The 17,011-nt window shown below is 38.0% G+C and overlaps 2 protein-coding genes across 6 annotated transcripts; one reads left to right on the top strand and one right to left on the bottom strand.

The window, feature by feature from the left end:
- Window positions 1-1,040: 1,040 nt before the first annotated feature.
- On the bottom strand, window positions 1,041-8,138 carry tacr3l (tachykinin receptor 3-like). Its single transcript, XM_079463424.1, has 5 exons — window positions 7,613-8,138; window positions 6,423-6,611; window positions 5,360-5,510; window positions 3,077-3,273; window positions 1,041-2,827 (listed from the first exon to the last, which is right to left on the bottom strand). Exons 1-5 carry the CDS (start codon window positions 7,978-7,980, stop codon window positions 2,545-2,547), a joined length of 1,188 nt encoding a protein of 395 aa, XP_079319550.1. The 5' UTR covers window positions 7,981-8,138; the 3' UTR covers window positions 1,041-2,544.
- Window positions 8,139-12,394: 4,256 nt separating this feature from the next.
- Window positions 12,395-16,999, top strand: acy3.2 (aspartoacylase (aminocyclase) 3, tandem duplicate 2). Of its 5 annotated transcripts, none has more exons than XM_079462698.1 (8): window positions 13,676-13,777; window positions 13,966-14,095; window positions 15,059-15,294; window positions 15,697-15,892; window positions 16,016-16,109; window positions 16,201-16,308; window positions 16,405-16,517; window positions 16,600-16,999. In XM_079462698.1, the coding sequence occupies exons 3-8, from the start codon at window positions 15,059-15,061 to the stop codon at window positions 16,792-16,794; spliced, it is 942 nt and encodes a 313-aa protein (XP_079318824.1). In that variant the 5' UTR covers window positions 13,676-13,777; window positions 13,966-14,095; the 3' UTR covers window positions 16,795-16,999. The 5 variants fall into 5 exon arrangements, with proteins under 5 accessions (XP_079318823.1, XP_079318821.1, XP_079318824.1 ...); XM_079462699.1 differs by lacking the exon at window positions 13,676-13,777 and adding an exon at window positions 14,459-14,503 and having other exon boundaries at window positions 14,020-14,095; XM_079462697.1 differs by lacking the exons at window positions 13,676-13,777; window positions 13,966-14,095 and adding an exon at window positions 12,395-12,780.
- The last annotated feature ends 12 nt before the right edge of the window (window positions 17,000-17,011 follow it).

Below are 17,011 nucleotides of genomic sequence, written 5' to 3'. Positions count from 1 at the left end.
TTTTCCTTCTATTCCTCGCCCTTCCGCAAAGAAGATTCTGTCAGTAGAATCCTTTTTTTTCCAAAAGTCACATGCTATTTCAAATGACATTGAAAGCACTGAAGCTCTTTCAAACAGTTTTGGGCAAACTACTGCTAAGATATGTGATGTAAGTTTTGTTCAGCAAAGCTCGCTGTGATATAAGACAGATGTTATCAGTTTTCTTTGTGACTTCCCTCATTATGGACGGGACCAGTCACTGCTGTATTAAACCTGTTATTATTCAATTCATACTTCAACATAGTCTCTATATACATTTTGTATTACTCTGTCTCTTTATGAATTACAATGAAATGTTGTAGGTAGAGTTAAACATATGTATTCGGTTTAGGATTGGTTGTGGTTTATCCAACAGAGAAAAGGAGGGGAGATTGTGGAAGATATTCTTAAAGGGGATGTGGCAGGACAAAACAGGCAAGTCATGTGTGAGTCATGTACAATTTTTGTGACACGGTAAAAGGAACTTCAATATAACAGAACTATATATTAATTGTCTATTTCAGAGGACAAATAGAAAGAAACACTGTATAGGACAAGCATCCTTTAGCTGCAATAGCATGTAACGTATTGTTTCTTCAATATTGAAAACAACCACTCTGCATTTCTAACCTTTATTTTGTTTTCTTTCAAAGTTGAACATTTGATATGGATTGGAATCGTTGTGGGAAATATATGTCCTTGTTAGTGCAGACTTGTAGGAAACTTGAGACCTATTGCTTTTGCCTAGCTCAGCAGAAAATCTCCTCCAACAAAAACTTGCGTCACATGGCGCCCTCTAGTGATTTCTATGGGCGACACGTAAAAAACAGGATCATATATTTAAAATTGCACGCACCACATCAAAGTATGGCGTTTCTGTTGAGATATCAATATATTAGAAATCCGTTCAATTTAAAATTTTCCCAGATTTGTAGGCAAAAAAATGTGTGTGAAGAAAATGATCCTTCAGCACAATCTCATGGACACTGAAAACGGTTTAACAATAGCAAATAAACAATGTTGCAATTCAAGTTGTTCACTTTAATAAATATTTGCTCACATCCAACATAAAAATGTGATAACTACAAGTTACTAACAGCATATTCACATTACGAGTCAGATATCTCATAGATTTAATTAAACATTCATGTTTATCACACATGTAAAAATGTTTTGTAAATATTGTCATAAATATAGCACATTATAAGTTATATTCCACGTATGTCCCACCATCACATGAATTCAAATAAATAGACTGGTTATAATGGGAATTGTATGGGTTTAATTATAATGGTCTCTGTGGGTCTCTACTGGAATAGTATTTTGTTCTGTTGTCGCGCAGACCACCATTAAAACAATGCCCAAAACATATTACATCAAGGAATTTAGTTATGATTTAACACGTAAACAACTGACAATTGGTAATTCAAACCATTATAATTTGTTTTTGTTTCAGCAGTGGATGACACATGACATGTTGTCTATTATATACATTCATGTCATGATTCCGCTATCATGTCATGTTTATTCTTGGTCTTGCAGCGGAGTCATGGTATAGCCTTAGGTTTTGTTTGAGAAAGACATAGCTTTGTTTAGATTTTGACTTGCCATGTGCTTTCTCGTGTCCCGGTGTTCCCCGCCCTTTTGTCTCGTTAGCCTTCCCATTAGTGTTTCATTACCTTCACCTGCCCCTTAGTAATTATCCTGTGTTTGTTCCCCTTTAAAACATCCTCGTGTTCACTGTCCTGTGCTCGTTCGTTGTACTTGTTGTTACCCCGTCCTAGGAGCCTTGTCCTGACAAATAAGGCTAAGTATATTTAGTCTTTGTGAGTGTTCGTTCTAGTCTTCGTGTTTTATAGTAGAGTTCTTGTTGAGTGTTTAGTTTTTCAGTTTATTGTGTTTGTTATTGTGTGCTCTGTTTTGTTACCCCCCTTGTGGGTTTTTGTTTTCTGTTTATATATATATATATATATGTCCTTGTGTTAACCCCGTCATCCCCGCTGCCTGCTATTGGGTTCTTCCACTACGTTCTCCTACACAGTTCATGACACATTCATCTGTATCCCCACCACATGTAATATACTTGATCAAAATGAAATCATATAACACATGTTTATTATTTTTGATCCAAGTTTCAAAGTTGTCCACTTGGTGGCAGTATTAATCTCTAACAGATAGGGTTTGAGTGTCCTGTTGTTTTTAGTGGGCTGCAAAACTGTCATAGACTCCAATGTAAATAAAAGTATTGTACATGTTATGTCTATAATGGAATTTTGGCACCTACAAGAAGGAGCATTTACACCAAGACTTTGCCGGAAATTGCCTGCTATAACCTAATATAGTGCACTATTTACAGGCACAGTCATTTTGGAGTGTTTTCTGAAACGGCGCTGTATGAATTAGTTCACTTTTTTTGGCTTCCTCAAGTGAACTATATAAAAGTACTGTAGGGAATAGTCAAATACTGTTTGTTGGGGCAAATTTGGACACAACCCTGGTGATCAGGTAGGCCTACATATTTTTATTTTAGCTGAGCTGCTCGGCAGCAAACGTCGGCTCTCTGTGTAGACAGTGTTTTACGGCAACTGCGTTTTCGTCTTTGACCTCAACGTGATTGTGGGACTTGGCACTCTTCCGATGGCTGTGGCGGGTGTCATAGCCATGGATGCTGGTGTCGATCCTTGACAGGGTGCACATACTGCTCTGGTTTCGTGGGTGGAGGCGTGTGGGGCGGAGCTCTAGTTCGTCAAAGCTCGATACCTGGATGAAGGGACACCACCTGAAGGCCCGTTTAAAGCCAGCCCTAAACCTGGAAATTAGTACAATAATCTTAAAACAGAAACTGTTGTGACGTATATTTATATATATATTTTGGGATTAACTAAATATATGGTATATTATACTATATCTTTTTGTGATTTGTTATAGTATACTACAGTTTACCACAGTAAATACTAAAGGATACTATGTATTGAATATTTATAATCAGTTCACTGATTATGTAATTGTTAATGTACAGTAATATAACTATATATCTGTATATATGAGTTTGAATTACCTGCTGTTTAAGCAGCAGTAAATTATCGGGTTGTACATCGTGGAGCTCATGGCCAACCACAGCACAGAAAGATAGACCTGCTGGATTGACTTCCACTTGTTCAGTTGCTTATTTAGTCCAGTCACAATAAAATAAATGTGATATGGCAACCAGCAGAGGGCGAAGGTCACCACCACCACGATCATCATCTTCACCACCTGAGCAGAGAGTTGAAGCCTTATGGTCAAACGTAAAACATATGACAGCATATATCGCTTCTTGTGTTGCCACAGATAGGAGTCTACTGTTACTGTTGTATTCCTTAAAAGTTAATTTAGAAATACTTTGAGGTATTTGAGGTGGAAAAAAATACAGAGCATCTATTTTGATCTGTTTCTGCAGTTTTCATTTTCTGCAAATAAATACAAATAAAAACAATATTTTTATTGAACATTTTGGGAGAAATATTATTAGTAGTTCACAGAATTAATCAAAAACCATAATTTTACCTAAACACATACCTATATATAAAAGATTCAGAAAAACTGAAAATAGTTTTTGAAATGTTCTATTACTATGGTCTATACAGGTGGTCTCCAACGTTTTTATCAACATCCCTGTTTATCTGCTCGTGAATACCAAATGTCGAATTTTGTTTACCCCACTAGTCGATAAAACTTTTTTTCACAGTTTGTACTCCAACAAAGACGTAAGATTTGCCCTTTTCTGCACCTCATATCCTCCCCTTTTGTTTTAGACCAAAGCAGTTTTATAATTTGGCACCTCGGTTGTTATCGTTAAACATTTCCCAACTATTAATGAACGGCTTTCGACAACAACCATCGTTCACCCAGGTTTTTCCATCACTTGGTAGCTAGCTCACGACAACCTTTGAAACATCACTCATAACTTCTCTCTCTCTCCCAATTAATTTCTGCATAATTAAACAAGGAACTGTCTGAAAAGACAAAGGAAAGTAATTTGTGATCAATCAATGAACATGTTCATTTGCATCGCCTCTAAAAGGAAGTTCCAACAGTCTTGTTCCCTGAAGAGACCCCGCTGTAGTCTTGCGAATAATTGCTGATTGACAGCTACACAGAGCTGAGAAAGGTTAGGTGTGACGTAGCCATCCCGGCAGGTGCAAAGAGCTTTGGGTGGCAGAAATGTTCATGCCAGTTTGACACAAGTTTCTCTGAGGTTTATTAAAGTGGGAAGGAAATTGTAAATGATCTTTGATCAGATTGAAATTGGGTCTTTAAGGAAGGCAGATGAACATGATCTGTCTGCAGGGTGCTGCTAATTTTCATTTTAGTATGGTTAAAATACTGACTAGGTGTCGGGCAGTAATGTATCGCATATTGCTTTAGCCTGTCTTCACACCGACTTTGTAACATTTCCTATTAGCGAATGTCATAAATTAGATTGGATTCTATTTTATCTATTTTATAACAATAACAACCCCCCCCCCCCCTTTAGTATTATGAATAATCTCTAAGGGCAGAAACATGCGCTATGTTACTTTTATTTATATATATATATATATATATATATATATATATATATATATATATATATATATAACTATTGGCTTCTGTCAACTGTTTTGAAAATCCATCAAATTTAAAGGGACAGTTCACCCAAAAATGTAATTATGTCAAAAGTCACTCATCCTCGAGTTGCTCCAAATCTGTATAAATGTCTTTGTTCTGATGAACACAGAGAAAGATATTTGGAAGGATGCGTGTAACAAAATTGTTCTTGGCCAACATTGACTACAAAGGAAGGAATGATAGTTAAAAGTGCCCCAGAACTGTTTGCTTTCCTACATTCTTTCAAATATCTTCTTGTTGTTCAACAGAACAAATACATTTATACAGATTTGGAACAATTTGAGGCTGAGTAAATGAAGACAGAATTTTTAGAAGAACTGTCCCTTCAACAACGGAGTGAATGGGCGTTGAAAAGTGAGGTTGTACAAAGGTGAGTTAACAAATGCTTTGATCCGCTGTAATCCCACGATTTAATCTGAAATATCAAAACAGTCTGAACACTGGAGCAAAAAGCATCCAGATTAACCAATCATGACCTTAATCTTAGGAAAATCATTTCAAATGGCTATAACAATACAGAGATATTCAGAGGTAACAGAACGGACATGGATTAATCTGATCTCATTCATTAGGCTAAACTTTGCCCTCAGTCAATTCAATATGGAAGATTATAGATGAGAGAGAACTGAAGATTTGAGTCACGAAAATTATACATTAACCCTTGAATTGTATGTTAAATGTCAAGTCTCACCTTTCTTTTGGCATGCAGTTGTCCCACATAGTTATCGGAAGAATCTCCAGGGATCTCACTTCCCCAAAGTGTCACCCCTATTATAGTGTACGTAATGGCCATTACCACAAGGGGGAGCAAGTACACCAGCACTGTTACTATGATATGATACCTGCACAGGTGAGAGAAGACAATTTAAAGAACAGGTGGTCTTTGTGTAGCGAGCGGGAGCTTAAAGGCTCAGAAGACATTAAATAAGATATCTAACACCTGGAGTGTGAAATTTGGCCATAACATTTTTATTGCAAGAACATTTTCAGTTGTAGGTGGTCATACGTTTAGCTATATGCCAGAATGATATGATCAGTTTTATCTTTGATGTCGACTACTGTCACATTTATAGTTTACAGATCTAATCTACAGACTTTGTTACTGCCACCCAAAGCAAGAATGTACAGTACATCGATCTTATTCAACTGGATGATGTGCTAGCATTGTGTTAACCCAGCATCTGCGTACGTGTATTTTGGCCTAACAATCAGGTTCCCACATGGCGATTGCCAAAACCGAGCTTTCAAATGCATTTGTGAGAAATTTAGCCCAGAAATGTGGAATAGTGAGTAAGCGAATACATTTGCAGTTGAGTCACGCCCCATGCAATGGTCATGCTCGGCGTTGTGGCGAATCTGCCATATGCCACCTGACCATAATGTTTAGCTTTCAGTGTTTGTCACCTCGCTGCATGGCACTAAGTGTCAAGATGGCAGAAACTGCGATTCAGAAACCATAAGCAATAGTGGTGGAGTGGAATCAAAAACATTACAGTCAAGCAGAAGAAAATTCAAAAATGCCATGCAGCACACAAGGTTTTAAAACAGATGCTCACTGAGATGTTTTAACAATAGATATCACTGCTGTAGAATAAACATTATTATCACTTGTTTTTGTAGGTAGAAGCTCGCAATGTTCAGGGTAGAGCCCTGAACATTGCGAGAGATTGGGTCAGTAGATTATTACAAAACTTGCTCAGACATGAGCTTTTAAGAGGGGAAAAAATTATAAATAATATTTTCCATTAACTCACATGAATGAATCCTCAGCAGATCTCGGCCAGGCAACATAGCAGACGGTCCTGCGAGGCATCGTTCTCGTGGTTGAGTAGAAGCAGAGTGGAAACGCCAAAACCACAGCGAGTGCCCAAATACAGAGAATGACTACTTTAGTCACTGTGGCTGATAGCCGTGGCTTCAATGGGTGAATTATAGCCATGTACCTGCACAATAAAAAGGCGATGGAGAGTTATGAAGTCAGATTTGAGCCGAATTTATTTCCTTTCCACATGAGTTTACATTGGCCACACTTCACAGAATGTTGAATTGGAATAAACATTCCTCTTAATTTACTAGCTTTACTCAATTACATTGCAAAAGAGAAATAAACATTATGAATAACAGAAATTTCATGTTTTCAATGTTTTGTGACATCACACATGAATTACATGATTAATGACATAAATTATTATTAACCTCAATTAATTTGGCCTGATTTGTCATTTCTACTCATGTCAAAGTGGACAAGGAATTTTGGTGGATTTGGAAAAATGACACATAGCTCAGATAAAAATGGTGTTCACTAGTCATGGTTCAAGGTCCGCTTATAATTAAAGAAAAATCCCCCGTCACTTAAACATGCAGCTCTAAGATCTTATAAATCTCTCAATAGATGCTTCTGCTGGGTATAACTGGATGTTATGAATTTTAATGGTAGTATTGACACCTCTATGCAGGGTATCGCTGCAGTGCTCAGTATGGGTCTGTATAAATTAAACCGAGCTAATAGTTGACACGCTTGGGAACACAGGTGTACCACTAGAGTGTTTTGATCCTTTAAAGTGCAGCTGTATCGGGCGTTTGTAGCTTCATTTCCCTGTGGTTCAGAAGGATGATTTAAAGGTCCACGATGGTTAGGTCAGAAAGGAAGCATAGCAGTTCATGGGCTCCCTTGAGGAGATTGGTCTTTAAAACCACTTGTTCCTCTCTATGTGCTATCCTGGAGATGTATTATAATGTTATGTATTATGTGCCTGTGACTTATGTTTATGAATTTCAAAGATTTTATTAAACTTCTCCATATCTGAAAATCACAGATTTCAAATCACAGTCCAGATGTTCCATATTATATGAACCACAAAACAACTTAATACATGCATATTTGTGTGTAAGTTATGTAAAATTGTGTAAATGATGATGATTGCATAGTCTGCAATGGTCTTACCTGTCGACTGCAGTAGCTGTCATTGAATAAATGCTGGCAAACACTGCGGTGACGGGAAAAAAGTTGTGGAACTTGCAGTAGACCTCTCCAAAGTACCATTCTCCGTGCGTGGCGTAAATGAAATTGATCAGCGTATTGAAGGCAGCCATTGAGGCGTCGGAGAAAGCCAGGTTGAGCAAGAAATAGTTTGTCACTGTGCGCATCCGTTTATGGGCCAAAATTATCCAAATAACAATAAGGTTTCCAAACACGGCGACCGCTAGTACTGAACTGTAGGCGACCGACCAGATCGCGACGCGCCACGGAGGCTGGACGAACTGGTTCGTTAAATTACGCGTAACGTTTGATGCGCTCTGAAGACCAGCCATTGTAAACTAAATGTAATACTTTCTTTAAACTACCGTTTGTTAGTTTATTGATTCATGCGTATGACTAAAGATTGTCCTTTTGCGCACCCATCTGTTGAAGAGTCACAACGCGCGACCCATCCAAAGTTACGGTGCGCGGTGACGCACGCTGAATTTGCAGCGATCAACGTGTTATTACAAATGCATGGGGAGAGGGAGAGGGAGAGAGAGAGAGAGAGAGAGAGAGAGAGAGAGGGAGAGGTCTATTATTTGTATTGTTAAACCATAATAAAATAAAAGGGTTAAGATATAGTTTTTACATGATGCCACAACCCCCCTCCCCATGCAAAATAATGATGCATTTATTTTAGGTAAAGTTAATTTTCTGTTCAAAAACAAGGTTAAAGGGGAGTCCTAGTTTTTGGTATGAACGAAATGATACATTTAAAAGCCTTTAATTAAAGGGTTCTTTGGATCATTTGTGTGTTTGTTTACACCCATGCCTGTGTTTGTCTGTATGTGTTCTAACAACAGAAAGGCCATGTTGCACATCCCAGCACGCATTCAGGGTTTAGTTGCTTAGTGCGTTTTATCTTCCACGTTTCATCCATCCTTTGATGCATCTGCAGGTGTTTGAGCTCTGCGGGGGAATCTGCCCTTTTATGCAGATCTGGCAACCTCCGCTAACGCCTGATTGAGGGGTCCAGTTTTTCCTCTGTCTGTCAACGCCTGGGGAGATGCTCTTCCAATTAATAGGGATTAAACGCCGATTGAAGGGCACTTTATGAACAGATCAACAGATAGCCTACTTCCTGCCTGTCACAAGGGGAAATAAAATCTAATGGCACATTGCAAGTGTGTGTGTGAGAGTAACCTTTTTGCAAGATTCAGACAATCATGTAGTTGCATGGTAGTTATATACTTTTATGTCATTGAATCCGTCCTCTGCACTTCCATAACTGTCTGGTTCGGCTCAGCTGCAAAAACGGACCTCATTAGACTACAACAGATAGTCCGGACTGCTGAGCAAATCACTGGCACAACACTCCCCACTCTCCAAGTACTGTACTCATCCAGAGTGAGTAAAATAACTCGAAAAATCACTTTGGACCCGTCAAACCCTGCACACTTTCTCTTTGAACTGCTACAGAAGATTGAGCACCAAAACAGCCAGCCATCTACCTCAACATCTAATGCATGGGTCACAAACTCAGTTCCTGGAGGGCCACAGCTCTGCACAGTTTAGCTCCAACCCTAATCAAACACACCTGATTCAGCTAATCAACATCTTCAGGATTACAAGACACTTCCAAGCAAGTGTGGTTTAGAGCTGGTTGGAGCTAAACTGTGCAGAGCTGTGGCCCTCCGCAGGAACTGAGTTTGAGACCCATGATCTAATGTGCAATAAAAACATGTTCAATGCACAACTATATAGACACTCATTTTTATTGTACATATGTTATTGATATAATATTGAGCTATCCACATTGCCCGGCATAACTTGTATACAACACATGATTTGTATATTGCACATCTGTACTAACAATATATTGCCTATTGTCCGTTTGTCTAATATTGTCCTTTTTATCAAATGTGTTTTGTCTCTCACATATTTATTTTTACGTTTACTTACCAGTGCCATGTCGCTTTTTTAACCTGCATGCGCAATGGAAGCTTCTGTCACTGAAACAAATTCCTTGTGTGTCCAAGCACAATGTGCAATAAAGCTCTTTCTGATTCTGATGTTTATACTCTTTTACCATAAAGAATTTTGCTGTGTCACAATGACAAAAATCTGAGACTTATGTCGTGTTCAATTGAAAGCTTTTTTAACTAGATCCTGTGTGTCACACCTCTTGACATCTCCAACATCTTACTGTCGCCTGTGTCCCCACACTCTGATAGCCGAAGCCCCCAGGAGTCCTTTTAAGTCTCTTCAACTCTTCAGAACACAGATTACATACACTATGCACACAGCTAAAGATTGGTTTCTCTGCATTCAAAAGATGGAGAACCAAACACCACAGGGCCACCTGATTTGAGTTCAGCTCTGACAGGTAAATTGCACCTTTTAGACACACTGGACACACCCAGTCTGTCATCTGTCTGACATGAAAAAAAAATACTCGTCATAATAGCATTCCAATATGTTATGTTTTGGTAATGTTATTCCAACTCATTATAGGAAGTGCCCATTCATGCACAGCATTGCCTATTACGAAAGTAATACGTATATAGCCTAAACAGAATAAAATAACTGATAGGCCTACTATCAGGCTGATAGCACAGATACATCTTCAAATGTTTGCTCATATGTCTATGACATGTCTTCTGTGAGATATCTATCTAGAAGATATCTATAAGATGTTTCTGATTTAGAGTTTATGGAAAACTGCTTTTTTCTAAATGTCATCAGATAAGTTTACACAGCAAGCAGATACTTTCCAGATCTCCAGATCTTTTGCCAGACATCTTATAGATGTACCTGTGCTATCTGGGTGATTACTTTGTGGTAAGTGAAGGTGGGGTTAGTATTATGAGAATTAATTATAACATTAAGGAAATGTACAGAAGAGGGCACCAGAGTATGACTGACAAAACGCAATGAAATGTTGCGTAATGTGCGTTTGGTTTTTCAGCCTCTATGTTTCAGTGCGCCTTACAGAAGTCCAACAATAAATAACAAGCAAACATTCTTTCAATGTTAATGCACGTGCTTTTTTTTGCTATTTTTCTACTGACTTTTTTAAAACGTTTAACAGATGTTTACATAGCAAATGTTCTACTGTGGCGTGTATCACAAAGCCGGCTTGGGTTTTTATGTAAGTTCGCGTTTGGTGTGAACACACTAGTGTTCGGGAAGGTGGATCGGTTTTAAACGGGTTTCGTCGCCAGGGTAACTAGAGCCACACGGCTTACCTGCTCCGGAGGAGGTTTTATTCTGGGTTAGACATCGCAAATCAAAACTGGACCATTCAGCTGTGAGAACGCGACGTGTAGCCTATATCTGACTTTATATCTTCAAATTAAAAACACTTACATGTGAGAAGATGTTAGAGAGAAAATATTTAGCTACGAAATGTTTATTTGTATATTTACATTGATTATAATTAAAAACGCGTTCATATAATTATTAAATGAATTGATTAATAATATTTATTAATTGTTATTAAACATAGCATTTAAATTAATATAACTACATTCGTATAAAAACAAGCTTTAATCCTCAAAAAAGAAGTACGGATGGTGCACTTTTTCAAACCAAAATATGAAGTGTGGCTCTGTGGACACTTACGCATTCAACAATGGAGGCGGGGTTATCACGACGCTGGTCGAGCAACTCTCCTGCATAGTGATAACGCTTCAATCTGATGATGACTAGAGTCCTGCTAGTCATAACTGATGAAAAGTACATTAAAAGTACAATGTACAAGTTGATATTTATTCACACGCATTGTGCCGTGCGATTGACGTCATTGGCGCACGTCTGCCGGTTAGCATAAAACCATTTAGTATTACAATTGAGACGGCGATACCCTTCTAAAATCCATACACTGCATAGTTTAAGTGCATAGTATGTCATTTGGGACACTGCTTATACCAAGCGTCGTGCAACAGCGGAACCCGATCTAAACCATAGGGTCTGTCTGGTTTTGTCAACTTACTCTGCAACTCCGGTTTTGTTCACCTTGCTTCATGATCTTCAGCAGATATTTAAGAGACGTACCAGTGCTATTCAGCTAGGCTATATACTTTACATTTAGCTAGAGTTCAAGAAAGCAATAATACAATAGTGCTAATACCAAATTACTAGTTTCCACAAAAGCCAGAACAATACCTGTTGAGAGAAAGGGTTAGTTTTTTTTAAACTCCAAAAATATTGTCATGAAACAAAACCCAAGTGCAGAATGCTCTCAACAAAAATAGATTTAACTCAACATGGGACAAAACATTACTCAAAATCCCTTGAGGGAAACACAAGAACAATATACTTAACAAACTAAAACTTGACAGACGGGCGCAACATGTATATGCCATGGTGGGTGTCACCTAATAAAGCTTTGGAAACCTGCCAGCATGGGAATAGCATCCTTTGAATATATAGCCATTAATAACATGGTTTCGACAATATTTAAGACAATGTAAAGTGTCATCTCTTGACTGAGGACTTCACATTTAAAGTCACTGACCCATAAAAGCTCAACCTGCTGAACCTGCATTTTTGGTAATGGTTTAACTAAAAAAAAAGATAGCTGAACCCATTTTCACAAGGGACAATTCCTACATGTTCTCATGTTTCTGTTTTCACCCCCATGGAGGGATGCTGACCAGAATTACCGGTGAAAATGCTTCGCTGTCACTGTCTCCCACCCCTCTTGTATTTTTTCCCCCACGCCCCATTCCTATGCGACGCATGTGTGAGTCAGCAGATGTTACATACAACAGTCTCTTGGTCGGTGGAAGTGAGAGTGTCTTTTTACATCACCACATGTTAAAGATGATCCAGGACTAAGAGCTGGAGAGGCAGTGGTCAACTGTTATACATTATACGCTTCTGTGCAAGTGTTTCTGGAAGAATCTTCTCAGCTGATAATGTAGGAGACCTCTGCATGCTTGTGCATGTTTGTAGATCCTGTAGCAGTTTGGCCCCTGCAGCTAGATCAGGCTAGTGTGTGTGTCAGTATACACATGTCCTGTGACACTTCGCCATGAGTTCAAAGGTTCTAGTGTCTTGTGCAACTTCACTCTTAAAGAAGATTATAGGTAAAGCCACTGGACGTTAACAGGAAAACCACATCAGAGCCTGTCTTGCAAACAACGGTAAGAGGTTTCTCTTAGTCATTGCATATACTGTTGAACCAATATTCTTGTTCGGGCTTAGTTAGGAAGACATATTATTTTAAGTTAGCATACATATATTTTAAAACATTCAATCAAGGGTTATTCTAAAAATCCACTCAAACATCATAATAGCGAATGTTGGCTGAACTAATTAAGACAAATATAGTCCATATAGATATGGACTTAAGACAGAAGCTGTCTCTATGTTTCATGCGTTGCCCATGCAGCAAAATGCCCATAAGACTGTTATTTGGTCATGAAATGTAGATTAAGATCTGTTCAGGCGAGAATGTATCTGTTTTAAGTTAAAATATGCGGTCGGTTAATAAAGAGCTAATATTTGAAGATTAGCTCGATCGCTTTCGGAGAGTGAGCTCCAGCGCTCATGTAACGTTACGCCGGCTAACGCTGCCTCACCTCGGACAAGTGCTTCTGAAATGTATCGCTGGCTCTGATGTCTCTGTGGCGTTTAAACATGGGATTGAATTCATTTTGACTATATCTAAAGGGCAATCTTTGGTCTTATGAATCTATCATTAACCCCTGGGAAATCGTTTTGACTGAGGGCAAAGATATATTTCATAACTTGTATCTTCTTTCACTTTAGTCTGAAGCAGCGGATAAAGAAATAGTCCAAAATATACCACAATTGAAACGAACCCTCTTCTGCATATATATATATATATATATATATATATATATATATATATATATATATATACATACATATATACACATACATATATATACACACATATACATATATATATATACACATATACATATATATATATATATATATATACATATACATATACATATATATATAAAGTTTGTGAGAGTGTATATGCTATTGAATTTAAGATGTCTTTAGTCTGATCACTGCTCATTCGGGATCAATCCGCACATAACCGCCGGAGTTACTTTCCGCCGGTGTCACACAAGTCGGGCAGCCGTTTTCCAAAGTTCACGTCAGGTAAGTTGCCGCAAATAAATTAAAATCTTAGACTAAATGAATTGACACAGACAATTGTGAAGATAATGCTATACTAACTAGCCTGATGTAGATGAGGCACACATGCACACTGTTCTCCAATAAATTTATTTGTATATTTTTACATATAATTCATTTGAATATTTTAACATATGTTTTCTTTATTGCAGACCACCGATATAACCATGCATCCATTGAGGAGAGGAAGTGATTTTCTCCACAGGAATTCACTATGACAAACTCAAAATACTTATGTTTATAATTCATACATATGAATTGACTTAACAGATAAAATGTGGGGTAAATACACATCTTTGCTGTATGTTTTCAAATATTAAACTAATTAAAAACTTCAAGTTGAATGAACTATAAAACTAGTTGAGCAAGCATACGGTTTAATATTAAGGTGAATTTTGGGCCAACTAAAAAATAACAATTCAAGTAACACTTTGGGGACAGAAATTGAGTGAACCTAAAATTTCTGTGGAACTACTTCCTAAATGATTATTAGTTTAAACAACTCTTTTTACATTGTAGACGTGTTGCATGAAAAATGTAAGACTTTAGGGCTAAGTTATTTCAAATAATTCTTATTACTTTTGAAGTTGGCTTGTTACATTGGGGAAGGCATTTGATGTTAAAATTATTTTCTTTCTTCTGTAGAATACAAAGGAAGATCTTTTGAAGAATGTTGGTAACCGATCAGCGGTAGGCCTACCCATTTACTTCTATTTCACTAGACACAAAACCAAAGTCAATGGGTACCGGAGTTGTTCGATTACCAGCATTATTTAAAATCTTCTTTTGTGTTCTGCAGAAGAAAGGCATACAGGGTTAAAATGACGACAGAATTTTCATTTTTGGGTAACTATCCTTTTAATATGCAGGGGTGCATATAAAGAAGCCTTTTGTAAAGTTGTAAAGTTCCAAAAAGTGAAACATTGTCTCTGAGGGGCTTTGAAAACAATGTTCAGTTTGTCTGGCAACTATTTAGACATTTTTGTAATAATGTAACTTGATTTCTTAAATAAGTATCTATGTACTGTCGAGAACACGTCTTGTTGTGCAAGCTATGCAAAAATGTGAATGAATGACATGACAAGTCATGCATTCTGTGACCCGAGGAGCCCCTTGTACTTTTGACCCTATTTACGGCATGATTGTTTTATCCTCTTTCAACTGTTGTCTATCTAATCCATACCAGCTGATATGATGTTGCGAGCAAGCGCTTTGAAAACACAATATTGTTGTTTTTACTGCTAGATGGCATCTATCTTTTTGCCAACGGTGGGCCGTGTTGCCGTGTGTGGCGGTACCCATGGCAACGAGCTGTCGGGCATCTACCTGGTGCAAGAGATGGAACGAAAGAGGAAGGAGAAGGGAGACAGCGTGTGGCCTGTCCCTGTGACAGCAGTGGTGTCAAACCCGCAGGCTGTAAAAGCGTGCAGGAGATACGTCGAGACGGATATGAACCGCTGCTTCAACAACGCCACACTGAGGTAACATGTGAAACGGCATCACGAACTATCGCTGGATAATTTTCACACCATTTTCTCTCCCAATATTTATGTTAGGAGAGGTAAATTTTATTTATTTGAATTGTATTTTATAGAAATGTATAATTTGTCTAATTAATTATATTAAATGGCTTCTTCAACTGAAAATCAAGTGGAACCTTCATGTCATTCTAAGCCTATAGAACAGAAAAATATATATTTGAAGAACGTTGGTAACCAAACAACATTGGCCCCCATTGACTTCCATTATGTTCCACAGTTTTGAATGACATGAGGATTATTAATAACTGAGATTTTATTATATATATTATTAACAATTTTTAAATACAAAAATTATATTTATTTGAATGTAAATGTAAGAGTAAATTCATCTTTCTCTTAAAGCGCACCTATAACAGACAGCACCCCGTATGAGGTACGGCGCGCTCAAGAACTCAACGCTCTGCTGGGGCCGAAGGAATCTGAGGGGGCGATAGACCTGCTCTGTGACCTTCACAACACCACTGCAAACATGGGCCTGACTCTCATCCATTACACAACCGATGACTGGATGACCCTGCACATCTGCAAATACTTACAGGCAAGAGCAACCGACGCCAACCAAACCGCCACAGGGAATCCTCTGTATGCAACTACAGTTTATGTGCCATTTGTGTTTGTGTGCATGTGTGTTTTGACGTGTGTTGTCGTGTGCACATTTAAGACAAAGATAACCAGAGTGCCTGTGAGAGTTTTGGTGCTGGATATTCCCATTAGTGCTGCATATTCGTTGGAAACTGTGTCCAAACATGGCTTTTGTAAGTGATGTTGATCATAACAGCGATGTTCCTTATTTGTATACTCAAATGCAAAACTGATGAAATAATGAGAAAACATGCATTTCTGTAGCGATAGAGGTCGGGCCGCAGCCTTGCGGGGTCATCAGGGCGGACATCTATGAGGTCATGAAAGAGGCCGTTGACCTCATGATGGACTGGATAAAAATATTTAACTCCGGTACAAAACCTAAAAAAGTATTTTATTTGTGTATTTTTGTTGTATGTTGTAGTAACTGTTTAAGTTATAGTGGGGTTTGTGATTTTGTTATTTCAGGAACGGTACTTGAAGGTGGAGATATTGAGGTCTATGTCTTTCAGAAAAGTATTGATTATCCCAGAGAACCAGACACCCGCGAGCTCATCGCTTGCATCCACCCTCAGCTGCAGGTGCAGATCTATCTCTTTTAATATTTGCTAAGGTAAAATATAATACATTTGGGAAAAATGTAACTTTTTATATATTTTCTAGGACAGAGACTTTTGCCTTCTCAAGCGAGGTGATCCCATGTTTTTAACATTTTCTGGAAAAACAGTGAAGTATGATGACGACGAAACGCTTCATCCTTTTTTTATTAATGAGTGTGCCTACTATGAAAAAGGAATCGCTTTTCACTTGGCAAAAAAGAAGAAGGTTTCGGTACCAACGATGCAAGTGCAGAAATAATAAAAGAGCAGAGAAAGAACATGCAGGAATCATGGCAAAAGGATGAAATAAAAAAGGGAAATTCTCACAGAAGATCAGAAATCACAAGCACAATATTTTGAGAAGAATCACTCGATCCACGCCATACCTTGAAAGACATTTCACTATGGAAACGTTTTGACGCATTTTGATGTTGTTGCTGATTAAAGTATTTTAATACGCTTGCTCCCTGAGAACA

This window comes from Barbatula barbatula (genome assembly GCF_947034865.1).
Source record: "Barbatula barbatula genome assembly, chromosome: 8".
NCBI lineage: Eukaryota > Metazoa > Chordata > Actinopteri > Cypriniformes > Nemacheilidae > Barbatula > Barbatula barbatula.
Note: the sequence above shows the minus strand (reverse complement) of the source record. Positions and strands in the feature narration are given on the sequence as shown.

Coding starts and splice junctions, on each gene's coding strand:
- acy3.2 (XM_079462695.1), top strand. CDS start 15,059: ATGGCATCTATCTTTTTGCCAACGGTGGGCCGTGTTGCCGTGTGTGGC. Junction 15,295..15,696: donor TTCAACAACGCCACACTGAG/GTAACATGTGAA, acceptor TTTCTCTTAAAG/CGCACCTATAACAGACAGCA. Junction 16,518..16,599: donor GCATCCACCCTCAGCTGCAG/GTGCAGATCTAT, acceptor TATATTTTCTAG/GACAGAGACTTTTGCCTTCT.
- tacr3l (XM_079463424.1), bottom strand. CDS start 7,980: ATGGCTGGTCTTCAGAGCGCATCAAACGTTACGCGTAATTTAACGAAC. Junction 5,511..6,422: donor TCTGCTGAGGATTCATTCAT/GTGAGTTAATGG, acceptor TCACCTGTGCAG/GTATCATATCATAGTAACAG. Junction 3,274..5,359: donor AACTGCATGCCAAAAGAAAG/GTGAGACTTGAC, acceptor CTCTCTGCTCAG/GTGGTGAAGATGATGATCGT.